At 40.8% G+C, this 20,430-nt stretch overlaps 1 protein-coding gene across 1 annotated transcript in view; it reads right to left on the bottom strand.

The window, feature by feature from the left end:
• LOC139730448 (pre-mRNA-splicing factor ATP-dependent RNA helicase PRP16-like) overlaps window positions 1-14,621 on the bottom strand; it is a 32,136-nt gene extending 17,515 nt beyond the window's left edge. The window contains exons 1-12 of the mRNA XM_071641291.1: window positions 14,284-14,621; window positions 12,974-13,128; window positions 11,849-12,082; window positions 11,250-11,475; window positions 10,419-10,516; window positions 9,225-9,289; window positions 8,447-8,602; window positions 7,138-7,323; window positions 6,568-6,726; window positions 6,055-6,282; window positions 5,167-5,328; window positions 4,082-4,228 (exon numbers count right to left, since the gene is read on the bottom strand). Coding sequence (XP_071497392.1) covers window positions 4,082-4,228; window positions 5,167-5,328; window positions 6,055-6,282; window positions 6,568-6,726; window positions 7,138-7,323; window positions 8,447-8,602; window positions 9,225-9,289; window positions 10,419-10,516; window positions 11,250-11,475; window positions 11,849-12,082; window positions 12,974-13,128; window positions 14,284-14,621 — 2,154 coding nt within the window. The remainder of the gene's footprint in view (window positions 1-4,081; window positions 4,229-5,166; window positions 5,329-6,054; window positions 6,283-6,567; window positions 6,727-7,137; window positions 7,324-8,446; window positions 8,603-9,224; window positions 9,290-10,418; window positions 10,517-11,249; window positions 11,476-11,848; window positions 12,083-12,973; window positions 13,129-14,283) is intronic.
• Window positions 14,622-20,430: the final 5,809 nt, after the last annotated feature.

A 20,430-nucleotide genomic window follows, 5' to 3' on the forward strand; every position in this document is an offset into this window, starting at 1 on the left:
CTACAATGAGCAGCAAGGGAAGACAAGTCATAAAACAAAAACTCTGTACATTCAAACTTTTTAGATATACTTTGCCATCACTCTTCAAAGTCATGCAGGAACAAAATTTGCAAGGAACTGCATTCATCAAGAGCAATGTATTCTATAAAAACTTGGATTTTGAATAGCAAATGCATATTTTCTTCTGTGCTTTTATAATTAATAGATAGATGGATAGACAGACAAATATATGGATAGATAAACCCATAGATGAAATGCACAGCAGGGCAGATAGACCATTAGATGGATAAATGAGTAGATTGATTGATAATATAAAATTAAAAGAGATATGCAAGAGGGGAAAATACAGATGGTACACACAAACATATCCCATGCCATTTACAAAATATTCATAATCGTGATATGGCTGTTATGACTGCATTCATTTTTAATCATACAGTCAAACTCGGATACCTCGAACTCGGATAAGCCGAATATCGCTTACCTCGAAGGCAAAATGAAAGTCCCGATTGTTCCTATGGAGTTTTCGTGTGTTAAAATTCGCGTAGCTCGAAAAAAACTAACTCGAAGTTCGGTTACCTCGAAAGGAAATCTCATGTCCCGATCTTAATTAACTTATTGTTTTTCCCAGCATGTTGCTCGAATTGAAATTGCAAACATCACTCAGCATTTCCGATGAAGCGCGCGTGGACAGCGAAGACATGTCACAAATCTTTTCACACTCGATTGTAAATATTCTGAGCCCCAGAACGATCGTGCGCTCAAATACCCGATACACAGCTGATAAGGAAAATCCCCAACACCTACTGTACCTACACACGTACCCGGAATGCATATACTTGTAGCAGCCGTGCAAATGGAGAGCTTACAATAGCACTACGCTCTGTTTTGATTTGCGATCGTGATAGTCATGCCGTGCGCGTACATTTCTTAACCGTCGTGGCGCACCTGCTTAGGTGTTAACAGTTATATCTTTGGCATTAATCAAGGTCCACTGTCCAAACATCAATCTCCCGCTAGTTTTTTTTTTCCTTTCACGAAGTTTGTTTCATTAATTCTCCCCGAGAACGCAAGCTCTGAATATTTTTTTTTCCAGCAATGCGATTATGAAGCATAAGTGTGGTATATGATCTGGAAGTATAGGCCTAGCATAATAAAGAATAGTATAGATATGATTTAACAACAGTTTATTTTGATAAATTTCGAAGTAACGGAATAATACGCTTTACGATTTTCAGACAAAAAAAAAAAGAAAGAAAGAAATCATCATGTATTTTACCCCTGTTTTGAATTGAATCTTTTTCGAGTTTTCGGTATTTTTTTTTCTTTTCTTTTCTAGCACAATCGTCAAGGCCCCCTAAGATTGTTTCGCTTTTTTTTTTTTTTAATGCGAACAATCCTCTTCGGTAAATGTTTATGATTACAGCAATAGCACTGTCCTCAGAAGCCATAGCCGGAATCTGATCTAGCGATATCACTCACTAGTAGCCCATCCTTAATGTACTGTGCTGCACTTATTCAGGGCTCGACACTTACAGTGGCCCGAGGCCACCAAAACGCACGTCGGGCCACCAAAAAAAAAAGTCGGATGTTTGCCTTTACTTTTGGAGATGAACAGCGGTAACAATCGGCCCCGAAAGTTGCTACAATGAATGTCGGATGATTGCTTTTGATTTTGGAAATGAATAACAGTAATATTCGACTCCATACGATACTAAAATAAATGTCGGATGTTTGCTTATACTTTTGGAAATGAATAACGGTAAGATTCAGCTCTGTACGGTGCTTAAATTAATGTCAGATATTTGATTTTGCGTTTGGAAATAAACAAGGATAACATTCGGCTCCGAAAGATACAAAAATAAATGTCGAACGATCCCTTAGACGTTCGGAAATGAATAACAATAGTATTCAACTCCGTATGATGTTTGCTTTTATATTCGAAAATAAATAGCAATGACATTCGGCTCCGGAAGATGCTAAAATAAATTTCGAATGTTTGCTTTGACGTTCGGAAATAAATAATAATATTCAACTCCGTACGATGATAATATATGAATGCCGGATGTTTGCTTTTACGTTCGAAAGTACATAGCGATAACATTGGGCTCCGGAATAGGCTAAAATGAATGTCGAATGATCCCTTTTACGTTCGGAAATGAATAACAATAACATTCAACTCCGTACGATGATTAAATAAATGTCGGATGTTTGCTTTTACTTTCGAAAGTAAATAGCAAGAACATTCGGCTGCGGAAGATTCCAAAATAAATATCACAGTCATGATTGCTTTTACATTTGGAAGTGAATAGCAGTAACATTCTGCTCCATACGATGCTAAAATAAATGTCGGATATTTGCTATTTCGAAATTAATAACAGTAACATTCAGCTCCATTCGATGATAAAATGATTGTCAGATAATTCATTTCACTTTTGGAAGTGGACAGCAGTAATATTGGGCTCCGTATGGTAGTAAAACGAATGTCGGATGTTTGCTTGGAAATTTAGAAATGAATAACAGTAATATTCTGCTCCGTATGATACTAAAATAAATAACTGATTGTTGCTTTTACATTTGGAAATGATTAACGGTATCGCCTGCTGACTGTGAGTGCTGCTGGTAGACACATGGAAGACCGGTGCGTAGCGGTGCGACATTGCCGTCGCTCCCTGTAGCTCTACACAGTCTTGGTGAGCTACATGTACACCCATAGTTGTGCGAAATTTTAATAGTTTGCAAAGCTAAGACTGATTCTTGTGTTGGATATTGTGTACGAGATGATGAGTTAGAGAGAGAAAAGGAGGAAAAACGAATAGTGATCGAGGGGGTACCTACGCCGACGCGACAATGTACATTCAGCACGCATGTTCTGCAACCCTGTCTTGCGCTCGATTACGTACCGGTATTTTCTTTTTGTTTTTATGGTGATAAGTCATTTAATTGTTCACCAGAAAACACTGATGAAAGAAGAACATCGATTTTCATTCAATTCATTCATATTAAAGTCGATTCAAATCCAATTGACAAGCTAACAAACAATCGGTAGGCACTGTAACAGATACCATGTTGAACATCGACAAAAATCGGATAAGTCGAAGAAAATTCGACGTACGCGTACCTCGAAATTCGCGTACCTCGAACCAATTTCTTCAGTCCCGACGACTTCGAGGTATCCGAGTTTGACTGTATGTCAAGCGGAGATGCGCCTTTTTGAGCCTGACTGGCGCCCTGTGGAAAGAGCTCATCAATCTTTAATCATATTCCGCTCATTACACTGATTACACCACAATAAATATTTGAGGGCAGCTATGACAAATTGGGCAATTATCGTATTGTCAAATTGCAGTCATATATATCAAAACATTTTAATGTTACTCTAATCATGGCACATATGAAGGGACACTCACTAAAACGACAGTATGATGCAACTTTTTGCACAGAATAAAAAAGTACTAAAATTTGCACATTATGACGCATGGTACAATGCCTATTCCAACTAGTGTTGACTTCCAAACTACTTGCTCAAATTCAAATCTGTTCGGACAAAGGGTGATCAAACAAAGGCCATCTGCAATCACTTTGATGCTGAACTCATTTCATGATACAAGTACAAGATGAGAGAGAGAGAGAGAAGAGAGACAATACATTTTAAGTGCTAGATTATAAAATTCAAGTTTGGAAAGGTAGTAATGTCTGAGGAATGCACTGTCCTTTCATAGTGACATATTCCATCCGTTACTGGGAACACATGAAAAAACACTTCCTTGCAAAACAACACCAGAATATATTGCCCTAGTTGCTAGCAAGACATTGTACATGCTGAAATTGAGTGTGGTGCTGTCCTGTTGTTGTCCCACCCCCACCCCCATCCCCATGCCCCCCTTCCAAAACACAACAACAGCAACAAATTCAAACTGCGACCATTATGATCATTCATGCTATCTCACTGTTTCACACTGGACAAAGCAATAAGCAGTGCTTGTGTCTTTTGATATGACAAATTGATGATATAAGATACTCCTTCTGCAACTGATTAATGTCTCTGAGATCTGGGCATCTGTTTGAAAACGGCACTGACCTCCCTGAGAAGACCAAAGAGGACGTCCGTGTTGAGGGAGCGTTCATGAGCCTCATCCATGATGATGGCGCTGTAGTGGTCTAGGTCCGACTCGCGCAGGGACTCGCGCAACAGTATTCCGTCAGTCATGTACTTGATCAGAGTTTTCTGAAAGGAACAGGTCCGGGCAATGCATGACAATCTCTTGGATAGGTATTTGATTTTTTTTTTTGTCAAACTAAAATTGGACACGATATAAACACATGGCAATCAATTCAAGTTCATGTTATTAAAAACGTACTTCATTTAAACAAATCAAAACAAAAAACTCCCATGGTCTTCATACTTTTATTTTGGACATTATAAACAAATTTCACTTTTCTTTTCTTTTTCAATGATTCCCCCATTATTTCTATATTTGTTAATCAAAAAACTCCACTGAACGGTGGTACTATGTATATTCCCTATGGCTCTGGATTCAGGGTTTGGTTTTGTTTTCTTCATGATTTGCAAATCGGCAAGTAAAGATTCTTAATACAAACTTTGGTTACCAAAATTCAGTATTATGTTACACAATTTCCGAATATTTTGCTGATATTTACAAACAAGGATTCTTGCTTTAGGAAAAAAAAAAAGATTGGCAACATGTTTTCAGAACTTCACCAGCAGCTAATGACTTGTGCTTTGTATAATGGTGGGTAACAAGGTGAACTTAGGAGAGCACTGAATGTGCCATACAGTGGCAGGCAGCACTGTGTGTGCTGGTCACACACATTTAAAGGTAAGCATCTAGAACACTACATAAAAATACATGCAGGACTTGAATGTACACACATAAGAGCCATTCACAGCAGAACTACAGTAAATGTGTTTTTAAAAACTGTTCCTTACATGGACAACATATTGCAGTATGGAATAATTTTGTTTACTGCAGAAAAGAGAACAGTAAATTTGTGCTGTATAAGAATGACAATAGTACCTACAATATCATGATTTACGTTGCTTGAAAGTGAAACTCATTTATTCCTGAAACCGTGTTTGTTATTGTCCTGCTTACTTGAAGATAAATCATGACAAAAAAAAAAAAAATCCCGTCCGGCATTTACCTCACTCGTGACGTCTTCGAACCGAATGGCGTAGCCGACGTCCTCGCCCAAGGTGACGTCCATCTCCTCACTGACTCGCTTGGCCACCGACATGGCGGCCACACGTCTGGGTTGGGTGCAGCCTATCATGCCGTACTTGCTGTAGCTGTCTTCATGAAGATACTGGAAAAAGAAAAACAACGACAAACATAAACTACTGATGAGATCAAGTGCTACCCTTCTCCTCCCTCCCCTTGAGAAAACGCACTCCTTACTACAATGTATATAATAGCAGCATGAAATACCTACACATAACATTTTTTTAAAGTAATATTACAAAAGGCATTTATGGTTTGGAGATTACTGTGAGGGGAAAGCCGATAGACTTAAAGCGACTCATCATGATGTGAATACTAGTATGTCACACAATCATGGCCTGCAAGATAATCATGGCCTGCAAGATAATGATTTCTTTTCTTCCTTTGTTTTTGCCACAATATTGTTGAAAAACATCTGCATTGCAATGTTTCATATATTATGCGAACATATAGAAGCGTAGCATTCCCCACGTTTTGACAAGCCAGAAGGACACTCTAGTAGTAGACTTGTTTCTACATCAAACAGAACACAGGAAGATGTTATAACAAACAAACGAACAACACATGCAGAAGCCAGCACCTCCTTTCCACTTTTGCGGCAAGTCTGCACTAGCAATACGTGCAGAAGAAACATCTTGCCACGTACTGCCTAAAAAGCATACCAGCAAAAACCTTTCTGATTTAATACAGAGAGGTGAACAGAGTGCCCTATCACTAGGTAATGGGTTCGTGAGATTTGAATGGAATGATATTTGCGAATGTAGTGATGTTTGCGACTGATGTTTGCGACTGCTGATGTTAGTATTATCACCTGGGTCAGCTGTGTCGTCTTGCCTGAGCCTGTCTCGCCGACGATGATGACCACGTTGTTGTCCCGGATGACGTTGAGGAGCTGCTGACGCACGGCAAAGACGGGCAGGTACTCGCGCTGCTCCCGGATGGTCTTCTGCTTGGCGAAGGCACTGGAAGCTTCCGTCTTCTCCTTCATGTGATCGGCGAACTGCTGCTGAGATTTGTAGTTCACATTCTCCTCATTTCCCTGGATGCAGAAAAAGTAATGTGGAGAAAAGGCCTTTAAAGCTCAAATATCGGACTCAGAAGGACCCAAAATTCATCTTCAACCATTTGGAATTTGCTTGCAATACACAAGTATATCAGAAAATGAGCTGAGTTGAGATGTGCCTTTCACCTTCTCACCCTCCTAGCATTCTCTCCTGGAATGAAAGACAAAACGATGATCACATTGGGAACTCCTCATGTGCCACTTCTAATTCAAGAAATTGACCCTACCCAGCCCCGAGCCGAGTTGAGCCATGCCTCTCACCTTCTCATCCTCCTTCTTGATACCCATGATGTCCCCCAGCTTGGTCCCCGCCAGCTCCCAGTGCTTGTGCTGGGCCTTTTTCCGCTCCTTCTGCTCCCGGTGCTTCTTCACCACGTTGCAGCCCTTCCGGGCAATCTGGGCCATGTCGGACGTGTTGTCCTGCAGGAGAAAAGAAAAGATAAGAAAGAAAAAATAATAAATAAAATGGAAATATATATACACACAAATAATCACATACAAACACTATCCATTCATTAAGTCCATCATAAGACAGAACAAAACTAGACCTCTCCATTCATACCTAACAAGAAATATTCTTGAAATTTTGATTGAGAATATCCTTATTCGTATAATTACTTTTGAATTTGTGTTTAGCAGCTTTAATCCCAGATACAAGTGTATCTCTAATTGACAAGAATGGGCTTAATCAGTTTTGAGATCAATTTCTTTATGGATATAAATTTGGCTTGTGAGTATCCAGCACTAACCTGTGATGGGTAGTGAATTCTGAAGCATCACTGCCCTGAAAAAGAATTAAGGTACAGGAATGGGCAAGGTACAGACACTAACCTTGACTGGGACCACTGGTTCCGGCTGCTTGGTGAAGACAATCCTGCCGTCCAGGAAGGGCGGGACGATGTTGTGCACCAGCAGGTGGACCCTGTTCACCGTCTCTTCCTCGATCTCCTCATCGTACTGGATCTTTTGGACCACGCCGCTCGTCAGCATCCGATTGGTCTCCCACTTCTCGTTGTCCTGTCGTGATTGGCGGAGATTTCAGTCAGATGCATGATGGGAATGATTTCAATAGTTAGGTTCTACAAAGCTAATCACTGATACCCCCTCTACCAAACAAAAGAATATTGTGACATTATTCAAGGCAAAGTAAGGGGAGTGTACACTATTATATACCTAATATATAGAATCCTCTCATCTGATTGGTTAAAAGCAGTCATGAAAATAGCTGTGCCCCATTTTTGATTTACTGTGCCCGGCACCGGGGCACAGTAAATCAACTGTGCCCTGTAAATAGGTTTGGAGACAGTCGCGACCCCGTACACATAGATCGCTCGTATGTACGCACCAATGATACGACCGCCGCGCATTCGATCAGCGTGCTGTAAAAGAGACTAGCAGTCACTGGTGCCCTGTAAATAGGACAGGTTTGGAGACAGTCGCAACCCCGTACACTGTACACATAAATGATCACTCATATGTACGCACCAATGATACAACCGCCGCGCTGTCAATCAGCATTGATTACAAGTGCTGTAAAAGAGACTTGAATCTATATTTTCGGGATCTACATTTCGGAATCTATATTTTCGGTATATAAAACAAATAATGACTGCTTGATATTCGGGGCGCACTTAAAATTAGGTAGGCCCTCGGTGATGTGAAAACCATAACCATGCCCTCAGCTTCACTTCGGGCATAGTTACAGTTTTCACATCACCTTTGGCCCATAATTTTAACTGTGCCCCTCATTGCAGTCATTATTTGTATACTGCATAATAACGTGACAGATCTTTATTGATACATTGAATATCTGGCAAAGGAGAAAAGCGTTTACAACTTTTTAAATCAAAACCCTTGGTGACCTCACCATTTACTGCTGTCAGTTAAAACATTGTACAATGACTACAAAGCAGAAACAGAGCATATCAATAATGCAAAGAAAGAGCTCCTCAAAAAAAAGGACAAAAATGACTTCCAAACATTCAACTCCAAACCATGGCTGCCATCACATTCATCTGCCATTCAGTAAAGTATAACCTGATACTGAGTGATTTAAATCATCACGAATGAAGTTAGACCAGCGTCAAACATCAGCCAAAAGGCCCTGCCTCTACAAACTCCACACAAGTGTGCTACCTACCACATTGATTTGGCGCTGCTGGGCCGACATTCTCTTGGCCTTCTGCGTCGCCAGGTCTTTCTCCTTCTTGGCCGCGTACTCTGCAGGGACGGAGGCAAACGGGTTGTTGGTGTCATCGTAGCCCTCGTCGGAGCCGTACCACTGACGGTCCAATCTCTGGTAGAACAACAAATAGCAGAAAAGACTGCCCATCAACACTACTGCTGACCGCTAATGGGATGACTGTACTGTTCTATTCTCTGGTTCCACTCACAGCATGACAAAAATGAACAATATATTTAATTTGAAATGTTTGCCTGTCATGTACGCCATCCATACAACACTAAGAATGGCCTTCATATCGAAGAGTTATTTAAATGATTCAAAAGGCACATTAATATACAATAGATGAGCATTTTTGCGAATGATTGCTCTAGAGAGAGACACATACAGATAGAGATAGAGATGAGGCCTTTGATAGTAGGTGATACATGCGACTATTCACTTTCGTATAAATATAGGCAGAATGGTACTGGTACTAATGCTGGACTACGATGTAATTACTCATGTCATACATGTCACGGGGCTACTCAGCATCGACTCGTAGGACAGAGATGCTACCACTCATATGCAACACAAACTAATGTGAAAGATGCTATTATACAAAACTCCAATTGGATGAACCTGATGGAAAAAGAGAACTGCCAGAAGTCATCAGGCACCAATACGAATGTGGAAGCCGGAAGATGTGACCTTCAGTGGCAAATATAGGTGTAACTGGCACAAGAAGTAGTCTAACCTTTTGCTCTTCCTCCCACTCCTCACGGTCAGCCTCTGAGCTGAATCGAGCTGCGGTGTCCCCTCCTGTTAAAGAAAAAATTAACCCGCTGAAGACTAGTCCAGAGTATATATGGGCAGGCGTTTATTGGAAAATATGTGTCATAGCAAAATCAAGTGGTGCTCAATGGGTTAAGGAAACTACTCACAATGCTTTATGCTGCCTTTCACAGGAATAAGTTTATCTTGCACATATATTGAGATTTATTCGACTTATGTTCAGGTATATTTGACAAAGTACTATAGAAACAATCATCTCTAATCTCTATATAAATCACCATCAGCTCTTCTTTGCATTGCCTTTTCATGAACAGTGTGTCATTAATATACATGGAAAACAGTATCTGAAAAAACAAACAAACAAGCAAACAACATCTGTGTTTCGAGGAGAAGAGTTACTGTAAAAGTGGTTTCTTTCGCATACAGATACTTTCGCGGTTTCCATCAGTGCCGACTTTTTCGCGTGTGTTTAAATTCGCGGTCGGCAAAATCTGTGAATTCACAGTCGGCAAAAACTGTTTAATTTTGCACATGAAAACCCAAACTATAATCCAATTATTTTTCTATTTATCAAATAGAAATCAAAATCAAATGCAGGCTTATCTGAAATTCCATCTTTCGAGTACTTTATAATATGCTTGTACCTACATTACGCAGTATCGCTGTGTGTATGTTGACCATCAATACACTCAATGCGCAGAATCTTCATCTGTGCAAATGCGCAATAGCATTGTAACAAGCGGCGAGTTCAAAACATTTTCGCGTGACGTTAAATTCGCGGTTCAACCTCAAAGCGCGAAAAACGTGAAATTAAAAGCACCGTGAAAGAAACCACTTTTACAGTAACACAAAATAAACCAGTGAACATTATCATTCTATTCTGGTATTGCTCAGGAGTTGTCCATTCTCTTGAGCCAATGTGCCAACAATGAAATGCATGTTTAGATACAAATATTGTAGTTCTCAGACAAATACAAGTAAACTGGCTGGAGGGAAAAATGAAGAAAAAAAAGGAGAAAAAGATAAGGAATTAGATGATAACGTAATGTGAGCTGACTTTCCAAAGTAGTGCCAAGAGGATCTAGCATTCATTATGAAGAAAAACAACTACAGAAAGGCTTTTTCGAGAAGAGGAAATGGTGTGTGAGTAGCTCACCTTTGACCTGGGGTGTTGCCCCACTCTTCTTGCGGTTGGTAGCCCAGGAGTTGTAGCGGTGGGCTGGCGTTAATAAGGGAGTATCATCTTCTTTCCGTCTCTGCCTTGATCTGGGAGCAAGAACAAACATCTAACTCACCCAAGAATCAACATGAGGGCAATGCATATATATTGAGGGTGAAGGCAATTCCACCACGATAACTTCCACGTAACATACATTAGTGTGGGCAAGAGAAAGAATTATCCACCTCACCATTCACTTTGAGACAGACTGAATTTCAAGTGGTAAACCAATGGGATTTGTACATTTCATAAGTACAGACTGTGATTAACTTGCATGATGGATATATATTATATGTGTAAAACACTTGCTACTCCATACAAGGAGGTACTAGCTGAGCACTAGTACAATGTACCTCCTCGTTCCAAAATTACTACAAACTAAGGCCTATTACATTGATATTGACCCATTGCCACACATATGTATCTGTCCAAATTATTAGCTTTCAATGAAGGGTATCAAACAGGTCACCTAGTAACTTGCCATCAATACTGTGAGCTTGTGTGGCAAGATAAGAACCTGATCAAATGTCACACCTCAGCAAATCATGCAACCACATGTAATATCTTTAAAAATGCATTCATTCCTGATCAAGTCCATTATGATGAATTAGAAAAACTACCCACAAGCCAATTAGGTCAAAGAAAAAAAAATTGTGCACAAGAACTATTAAAAGCTATAACAAACACAAAACAAGCCAGAGTTGCAACAAATTTCTTACTGAAAAATCCGCTCATTTATACCTGTCTCCATCTCGTTGGCCCGATGACCTCGAAGAGCCCTTGTCGCGATCCCTGCGTTCGCTGCCCTCGCCGCGTTCACTCCGTTCGCTGCGTTCACTCCGTTCGCTGCGTTCGCTGCGCTCCCTCCTCTCCCGCCTCTCGCTGAAGTCGTTCTCTCGGCTGGTGCGTGGAGTCGGCTGGTCCCACTGGGAGACCGGTTTCTTGGGCACGTCATCGTCCTCATCCCAAGCTGTGCGTGAGGGCGTGGCAACTCCTAGGGTTCCAAAATAGGTCAATGCACTTTTTGTCAGTTGCATCAATCATTTGCACTTTTAAATGTTTGTCGGGACCTGCCTGCATACCAAACACATGAATGAACTTTAAATAAGAGTAAACCAGATGATCAATGATAAACTGAATTTAGCATGAAAAAAAAAAACACACAATATTGCTAGTTTTTTGTCAAAGTTTGATTATAGTCACTAAAAGTACTGTTCACTTATCCAACTCGGTACAACAGTCTTTAGATGCATCAGCCAAGGTTCTTCTGCTTTAATTTGCCACCCCAACACTTTCAGCAAAAGAATAAGTGACATATTTCTACCAGGACATGCACCTTCTGACCACATTCCACACTCGATACATACCTCTTGATATTCGTGGAGTGAATGGTTCCTCATCTCGTGGAGTTCTCTCCCAGCTGCTCCTGTCGCTACGGTGGCTTCGACTACTTCTCTCGGACTCCCGAGAACCCCGGGAGTTGCGGTCTCTGTCGCGGTCTCTGTCGCCGCTTCGTCTGTCGCCATGCCTTCCACCGTATCTGGACCCATCCTTGTGCCGATCCTTGTCATGGTTCCTGTACCGTTCCCTCTCGTACCATTCTTGTCCATTTGGAAAAGGGGGAGCAAAGACATTGCAAGATGAAGAAGTACAGAATTACGCGAAGTTTGCACCACGCCCAACATGTATTTTAACATTTGCAGCAAAACTGACTCACAGCTCTTCCAGAACAGTGTTATGCTGTGATCTAAGAGGACTCATAAAACCAACACAGAGAGTTTCAAGCAACCTCATATCAATGTAGAAGTATAATAATAATTTCATGACCTGGCATAAGTTTCATTCTACCACACTCACACTGTACACTCATAAAATATCCCCTCTCTAACTGAACAGGCCAGGCAAAGAATTAAAATCACACGAGCAAAATACCCTATGTCCCCCAAAAAATTACAACGGTAGTACCCTTTGCAATGATAACTTTAAAACAGTAAATCAATCGAGATACAATTTCAGGGTATGAAACTATAGCTCATTGCCCACGTCTTACAGAAAACCACATTTGATTTGCTTCAGTGGTCAAAGATAGAGCATGTTAGGAATCCCTTCAGTCCAAGTTCTGTCCATGTGTTCACACATTGATATGCAGTTCTAAGAGCATCCAAGTGCTAAACTTGGGAGAAACAGACCCACGACATGTTTTACAACAATCCACATTTCTCTGTGACCGCTTAACGAAATTGAATGGGGTTTTCTGCCAAATATAGGTAAAATGTTACATTTGTAGACCCTGCAATAGCATTCATAAAGTTTAGTCACATTAAAAGTTATCAATGCGGAAATCCGTTGTAATTTTTTGGGGGACATTCTGTAAATGAGAGTGAGAAATGCAAGTACACGATATAGAGAAACATGAGTGCACTGCAAAAACAAACAAACAAACAAACTAGTCTCAACTTTGCTTCAAGATATCAAGTCTCTTGGCCACTTACCCCTCTCTCGACCCTTTTTATCAGCCCCGCTCGACGAGGAGGCGAACACTCCTCCCCTGCGGCCATCCTTCTCCCTCCTCTCTTGTCTCTCTCTGGCCTCCAGGCTCACCCCTCCCGTGTGGGACGGCGTCTCAATGCGGGGTGCGCGGTAGTGCCTGTCAAATTATCGGTGGACGGAGACGGTTTAAAACAAAGTGCTCCCATGTCACTGCTTAACACTTACAGCAGCCGAGTGTCAGGATAAGTTCCCCAGTCCACGAGATTGACGCAGCAGTGTGGGCAATTAGGTTTGTGAGAATGATCTGGCTTGGGTTAGGGTATTTGCTTCAAACAAAGATGGTTCTTTTCATAATGTTTTTTCTGCCGTATCTGTCCTAATCTTCCCAATGTAACAGTTGCACAAACAGGATTGCAAGCACATGAACCTGCCTTGATTAACTTTTCTGTTTAGGAAAATTCCATTTCATTGCCAAATTGACTTAAACAAAAAAGAGGATTTAGTTCAGAAAAAATAAAATATTTGTTGATTCATCAAAATTGAACAAGCATGAAGGAAGCTATGAAATGATGAAGTGTCATGCTTCCATAATTCTAATGACATTGCGATATCAGTCTCAATCACATACATTTGTGTGATCTGCAAATAAAATGGGCTTGAACATTAGTGTACTAGTTCCAACAATTGTTATTTTGTTGTTTTTTTGTTCAATCAGTTTGCAACTTAAAGCTAAAAATTACCAAAGGACCTTTTGAAATATTTTGTTTTGAAACATTCATGACATGTCATGCACACCCTGCTGCTTCTAACTTTGTTTATAGAGATATTTCTATAGAAATGCCACGATGAGATGCCCTTACCCAGGGCTCCACACTAACTTTTTTGTTTGGTGGCCTGATGGGGCCATCAAAATCCTCAATTTCAAACTTTTGGTGGTCCGAGAGAAAAATTTGGTGGCCCGAAAAAAACAATAAAAAACATTAAAAGTCCTGTTTTTTTTTTTCCAATGAGTCAAATATATAAGTTTTATCATAGTCAGACTTGGAAGTTGGACATATCTACTCATATAAACCCCAACAAACTCACACTCACTCTCAGGCACTCATTCAGTCCTTTTCATCCATCCTTTAAACAAATTTAACTGCTAATTTCCGGCGCAATAAGTTATGAATTTATTGACATAACTTTCGAAAAACTTGGTGGCCCGAGGCGGGCCACCAAATTTGCCCTTTTTTTGAAATTTGGTCCCTTGACTTTCATTTTTGGTGGCCCCTGGTCACCGGGTACCCGTTAGTGTCGAGCACTGCCTTACCGTTCGTGAGATGAGCTTTTCCTCTTGCCATTCCTGTCCTCTTCGTCAGAGTCATCGCTACTGTTACTGTCGCTGGAGTCATCCCCCCTGTCTTCCCAGGCATCCTTGTAGGAAGTGACCTTTGACCTCTTGCTCCTCTCTTCCTCCACTTCCTTCTCCGACACATCTTTCAGCCTGCGCTTCTGGGCAGCCAGCACATCGAGGCCCAACAGGGAGGTCCTCTGTGCTGGGATCTTGAATGTGTGGTCGGCCTCTGGGTCGGCTTTCTTCTTCTTCTTCACAATCAGGCCACCAGTCTGGTTGGACAGGCCTTCAAGGCGGTGAACCGAATCGGACATATTCCACTTTGTACTTGAGTTGTTACGACGTAAACTGGAAAGCATAGAGAAAGAAGATCAGAGTAACAGAGATAGGCATCACACCCACTGCCAGATTACTGTATAGATTCAATATCTTGTGTGTACACTGATAGACTAAAGAAGTAGATCTGGTGCATTCATGGCATAATCTGGCAAAAAGGAATGTGAAAAGCAATCTTGAGTGTTCCTTGTTTCAACCCTGTATCAACATTGCAGCAAGAGCCATGGGATGTCTATCATAACACTTCTAATTTTCTCTTCTCTCCTCTCTCTTTGCGAGAGATTCATTTGATATTATTTTTATCATGGAAACACAAACAAGATATTCTCTCCAAGAATTGAACATATTGAGTTCAGTGAGGGCAGTTATAAATTCATGTGCTTCACTGACTAAACAAATACTCACAAAGAACCTCTCTAGGCATAAACAGGTTCTCCTCTTTTCCCACAGATTCACCCTGTATCTTTAGGGGACAGTGTTGCGACACGGATTGTCGCCCCCGGCTCGAGGCGACAATCCGTGACGGAGTTGGCGGCACAGATTGTCGCCCCCGTCACGGATTGTCGTCTGGCAACAATCCGTGACGCTTGTGCAGTTCCCAGTTTTTTACCTCGAAGGCGACAATCCATGATGGCAAAAAATTTGTTGCGACACGGATTGTCGCCCCGTCAAGAATTTCGCCCTTGGCACAGGGTAATTACTCCGGTGATAATCTATGGTGGGATGGGTATGACTGGTAAGTTATGCATATGTGTGTGTGTGTGTGTGTGTGTGTGTGTGTGTATTTGTTGTGAGCTGCATGGTATGTGATGTGTATGATTTGTAGGTGCGTACAATAAGTGACTTGTGTATGGGTTTCCGTATTGTTGTGTGTGTGTGTGTGTGTGTGTGTGTGTGTGTTTGGAGTATAATAATACAATATGTAGAAACTGTGCGTGTGTGGTGGTTGTATAGTGGTAGTGGTTTGTTTGTGTGTATACGTGTGCCTGTATGCTTACGTGTGTATGTGGTATATAGTGGCATATGTGTATATCAAAGGGTATGTGATGGTGCGTGTTTGTGGGTGCAGTTTTGTGCCTGCATGAGTATCTGAGGGGTTTGGCGTTCGTTAATTTGTAGACTAGATCAAGCCCGACCAGACGCTGTTAGTACACTTCTAATATACAGCGACTGGGCTGTGTTTAGAGTAAAATACCCCGTTTGTGGGAGTTTAAGGGTTTTTCCACACTGTAAACAAATTATTTTCAACCATTTCATATATCATAGACAATATTATTCATAAAGGCTATTGTTATCATAAAAAATTGACCAATGACAAACGCAGTTTTCATGATTTACCAGGGCAAAACCCGGCACAGTTTTTGCCGATATGCGCCATAGTAGCTCTGCTTGCGGCACGATGTACAATCCCGCGATCTTCAGCTGAACGTCTTCTCATGTCTCGCGAACACTGCGTAAGCCCCAATTCCAATTGTGAAAGCACATGAAAATAGCGGGCGCATACAGGTATGCACTGGCTGCAAACAGGGATTGCAGTTCTGGCGGTGTTGTTGATGTCTTTCTCATATTTTTCTCATTTTTTTCGATGGCAACATCCACTTTCTGAAAAAAAATGGCGGCCCACATTGGCTTGCAAAAGTTCTATTTTACGTGAGGATATGTTTTCAAAATCCATGAACATCAGGAAAACAACAAAAAATCCAGTTTCTTAGACCATTGTTTCTTAATCTTATGTTAAGATTTTGGAATTTTGGATGCGCTATGTTGTCATTTAGGTGAGAAAATTTCACTTTTGTTGGAGAATGTGCCCATTTTATTGGTTGATGTTTGTTGATTGGTAGTGTGCTAGCACATTTGTGTAGCATGCGTTGGATGACGGACACAACCTCTCAGAGCTCCTTTTTTCTATCGCATCATCTGTACACTGGTCTGTGTACATTGGATTGTACTTCGCGGGTGGATGCCCGATCGCGATCGCGTGACCATCTTGCCGCAAAATCATCATTGCTTCAGTCTCGTCATTGAGAATCTTTATACCATGATGGATGACGATACCTCAAGCGGTCAGGATATTTCTACCCTGGAAAAAATACAGAAGACTCTTACAAAAATCTCCCCTTTTGGGAAGGAAGAGGAAAAATGGGAAGGAATATCTTTGATCTCGGATTAATTGGATTCTTCATCAGGAGGATCAAGCACCCGCACCTGAGCCTCAAGTCCATCAATATCGATAAGTTAAACGATCGCTTGAAAAGTCGGAGGAAAACACCCGAAAAGGAGGAAGGAAGACAAGTGCAAAGTCAAAAAAGCAGGAATCTACAGACTCCAAACAAAATAAGGGAGATTTCACATGTGTGTACTGTAAGAAAACTAACATCAAATTGATGGTAGAATGTGACGCATGCATGAGATGGGCCTGTTTACAATGTCAGCATGTAACGGATGAAATGTACAGTGTACTGTGCAATTCCCCGAGCCTACATTGGTTCTGTAAAGAATGTGAATCTAGCGCTGCGGCAGCAGCAAAGAGTGCACATAAGCCTGGTGTCAGCAGAAGTGATGCCGGTGATGCTGATGGGGATATTAAACCTTTATCTACCAGAATCGAGCGCATGATTGCAGATGTGAGGAAAGAGACTGGTGAAATGAAAAAATGACATACAATGCATGAAAGATGTTAAATCTTATGCACATGTCGCTAGTGATGCTGGTAGTGGACCATACTCATCTCTTATGGACAAAATTCCACAACAACCTGGAGCAACGCCTCCTGTTCCTGAGAGTGTCAATGTGATGGAAGAAATCATTGACAGAGATAGACGTAAAAACAATCTCATTATATATAACTTATCAGAAGCTGTGTCAGTTACCTCTCCTGACTGTGAAAAGGAGGATTTCAATGCCGTAAAAGGAATTGTCAATTTCTTGAAAATCTCTGGCGTCAAAGTGGAAAGGGTGACAAGACTTGGTGGTCGTCATCAGGATAGTAATAAGCCAAGAGTTTTACTCGTAAAACTCCAGGATGATCTGTGCAAGGGTGAAATTTTTTCATCAGCCAGGAAACTACGTGACTCCGATAAGTGGCACAACACTGACATCTCGCAGGACTTGACTAAGATTCAACGAAGAGAATGCAATGATCTATGGAAAGAACTAAAAAGCCGCCGAGATGATCTCGGAAAAAACTGATCTTTTCATCTAAAATGGAAAGATTGTGTCAAAGAAATGCGCAAACACAGAACTGAAGCTTGGAGACTTCATCCCACAGTCGCTGGATGGGCCCCCCATTGAGAGAAGACAGTCTCCAGATGTATGTGATGACAATGTGGTTTCCAGTGATGGTGAAAACAGTCAAAAGGATGTCACCTCACCCTCAAACGCTGATGGTGGAGGTGCTCCGTCAGGTCTTTGACTACGAAATCTTGGAACTGTGAACAATATAAATTGCCATACGAAGAAAGGTAATCGTTCTTGTGGTCTTAATGTACTGTACACAAACTGTTATTCATTAATTAATAAGTTTTCAGAATTTGAACTGCTTGTTTCTTTCCAACGGCCTGACTGTATTTTAATAACTGAAGCCTGTGCTAAAAAGTCACTTTTTCCATTTCTGCCTCAATCAGTCAATATTAATGGATATGACATTATTTGCAATCTGGAAAACCTGGAGTATGTGGAATTATTCTTTACATCAAGCAGTCACTTTCAGCATCGATATCGGAAGTCCTGTTTGCTATTCGCTGAATCTGTGTGGTGTTCTGTAACTTTTTCCAAAGATGTATCAATCCTGATCGGATGCATTTATCACAGCGCCTCCTCTTCTGCCTCAAACAATGAACATCTGTGTAAATTGATAAGAGACATTTCTTCAAGGAAGGAACATCTATGTACTTTTAATTGGAGATTTTAATTATCCAGATATTGACTGGTCTAACTGTTATACAAAATTTGATGACGATCATCTGGTACAACAGTTTTTGACGGCAACGCAGGATGCTTTCCTCATCCAGCATATCCTTCAGCCAACGAGACATAGAGAAGGCCAGCAATCAAATGTTCTTGATCTTGTATTTACTGATGACATTGATATAATTAATAACATTGAATACCTTCCGCCACTTGGCAAAAGTGATCACGTCTGTCTTAGAATCGACTTAACTCTTGTGTATGAACATGAAGTGGAGGAAAAACAGTCTACCTTTGATTTCAAAAAGGGAAATTATAATAATATGAGATATGATTTTGAAAACCAAAATTGGTCGGAATTACTTGCCAACAAGACATGTGCTGAAGCATGGGAAATAATGGCAGAAAAATTAAAGAAGTAAATGGATAACAATATTTCTAGGAAGATGTCAAACAAAGACAGGAGAAAGAAAATCTATGTAACACATAGAGTTGTTACACTTTCCAAGAAGAGACAAAGACTGTGGAAGAGATATTTGAGCACAAACAGCATCTGGGACTATGTTACCTATGCTCGTGAAAGGGATAATCTGCGACAAATGACAAGAGATCTGGGCAGTGATTTTGAGACTCATATTGCTTCAGAGGTCAAAACAAATCCCAAGGCTTTCTGGAGGTAAGTGAATAGTAAGACTAAAAGCAGATCAAAGATCGCACACCTTTCAAAGCCTGATGGAACTTTAGCCACTTCTGCTCAGGAAAAAGCCAATCTCTTAAACTGCAAGTTCAGTGAAGTCTTCACAGATGAAAATGTATATGATATTCCTGAAGCATCTATATCTTATGATGGTTAGAAACATTGTAGTTGTTCCGCGTATTGGCAGTACTAGAAATAGCAATAATAAAGTCACAACAGAGGAATGCAGGGAATGCATTGATAGCCAATCTTGATTTAATGAATAATCCGAATTTTCGAGGAACCTTCCTCTTCTTCAGGGATGATGGTCATCCCTGAAGAAGAGGAAGGTTCCTCGAAAATTCGGATTATTCATTAAATCAAGATTGGCTATCAATGCATTCCCTGCATTCCTCTGTTGTGACTTTATGATGGTTAGAATATAGATTTTGTACTTTTTACACCGGATGTTGTCAGAAAGAAACTTATAGCTTTGACGAATTCTAAATCTGCAGGACCGGATCTTTTTCACCCTCGTGTTCTCAAAGAACTTACCGACCAGATTTGTACTCTGTTATCAATCATCTTTTCCTTATCACTGGACAAAGGTTTCTTGCCAGATGACTGGACATAGGTTTCTTGCCAGATGACTGGAGATGTGCTAATGTTCCCGAAAAAGGGCAGCAGGAAAGATCCCAGTAATTACCTACCGATCAGTCTCACTTCAGTGGTGGTGAAAATTATGGAGTCCATTATTCGAGATGCTGTCGTTAATCACATGAGTCAGAACCACCTTTTTTGTGAGGCTCAACATGGCTTCGTCTCTGGCAGATCATGCATGACTCAGCTTTTATGTCAACTGGAGGACTGGACCAGTTATATTGATCGAGGAGATTCCATTGATGTAATTTATTTGGATTTTAAAAGAGCCTTTGACTCTGTATCTCATATTCGATTATTAAAGAAAGTAGCATCATATGGAATTAGTGGTCATCTTCTTTCTTGGAAACAAGCCTTCCTGTCACAAAGAGTGCAGCGAGTCGTGGTGGACGGATGCAACTCCGAGTGGACTAATGTGACAAGCGGCATTTCCCAAGGAAGTGTGCTGGGCCCTACTCTCTTCGTTATGTTTAAATCAATGACCTGCCGGATGTATAACCTCAACTTGCCATGCTCAGTTATATGCTTATGATGCCAAACTTTAT

The sequence above is a fragment of the Diadema antillarum genome, unplaced genomic scaffold (assembly GCF_040938485.1).
Source record: "Diadema antillarum isolate AM-2024a unplaced genomic scaffold, OU_Dant_1.0 seq00000313_RagTag, whole genome shotgun sequence".
NCBI lineage: Eukaryota > Metazoa > Echinodermata > Echinoidea > Diadematoida > Diadematidae > Diadema > Diadema antillarum.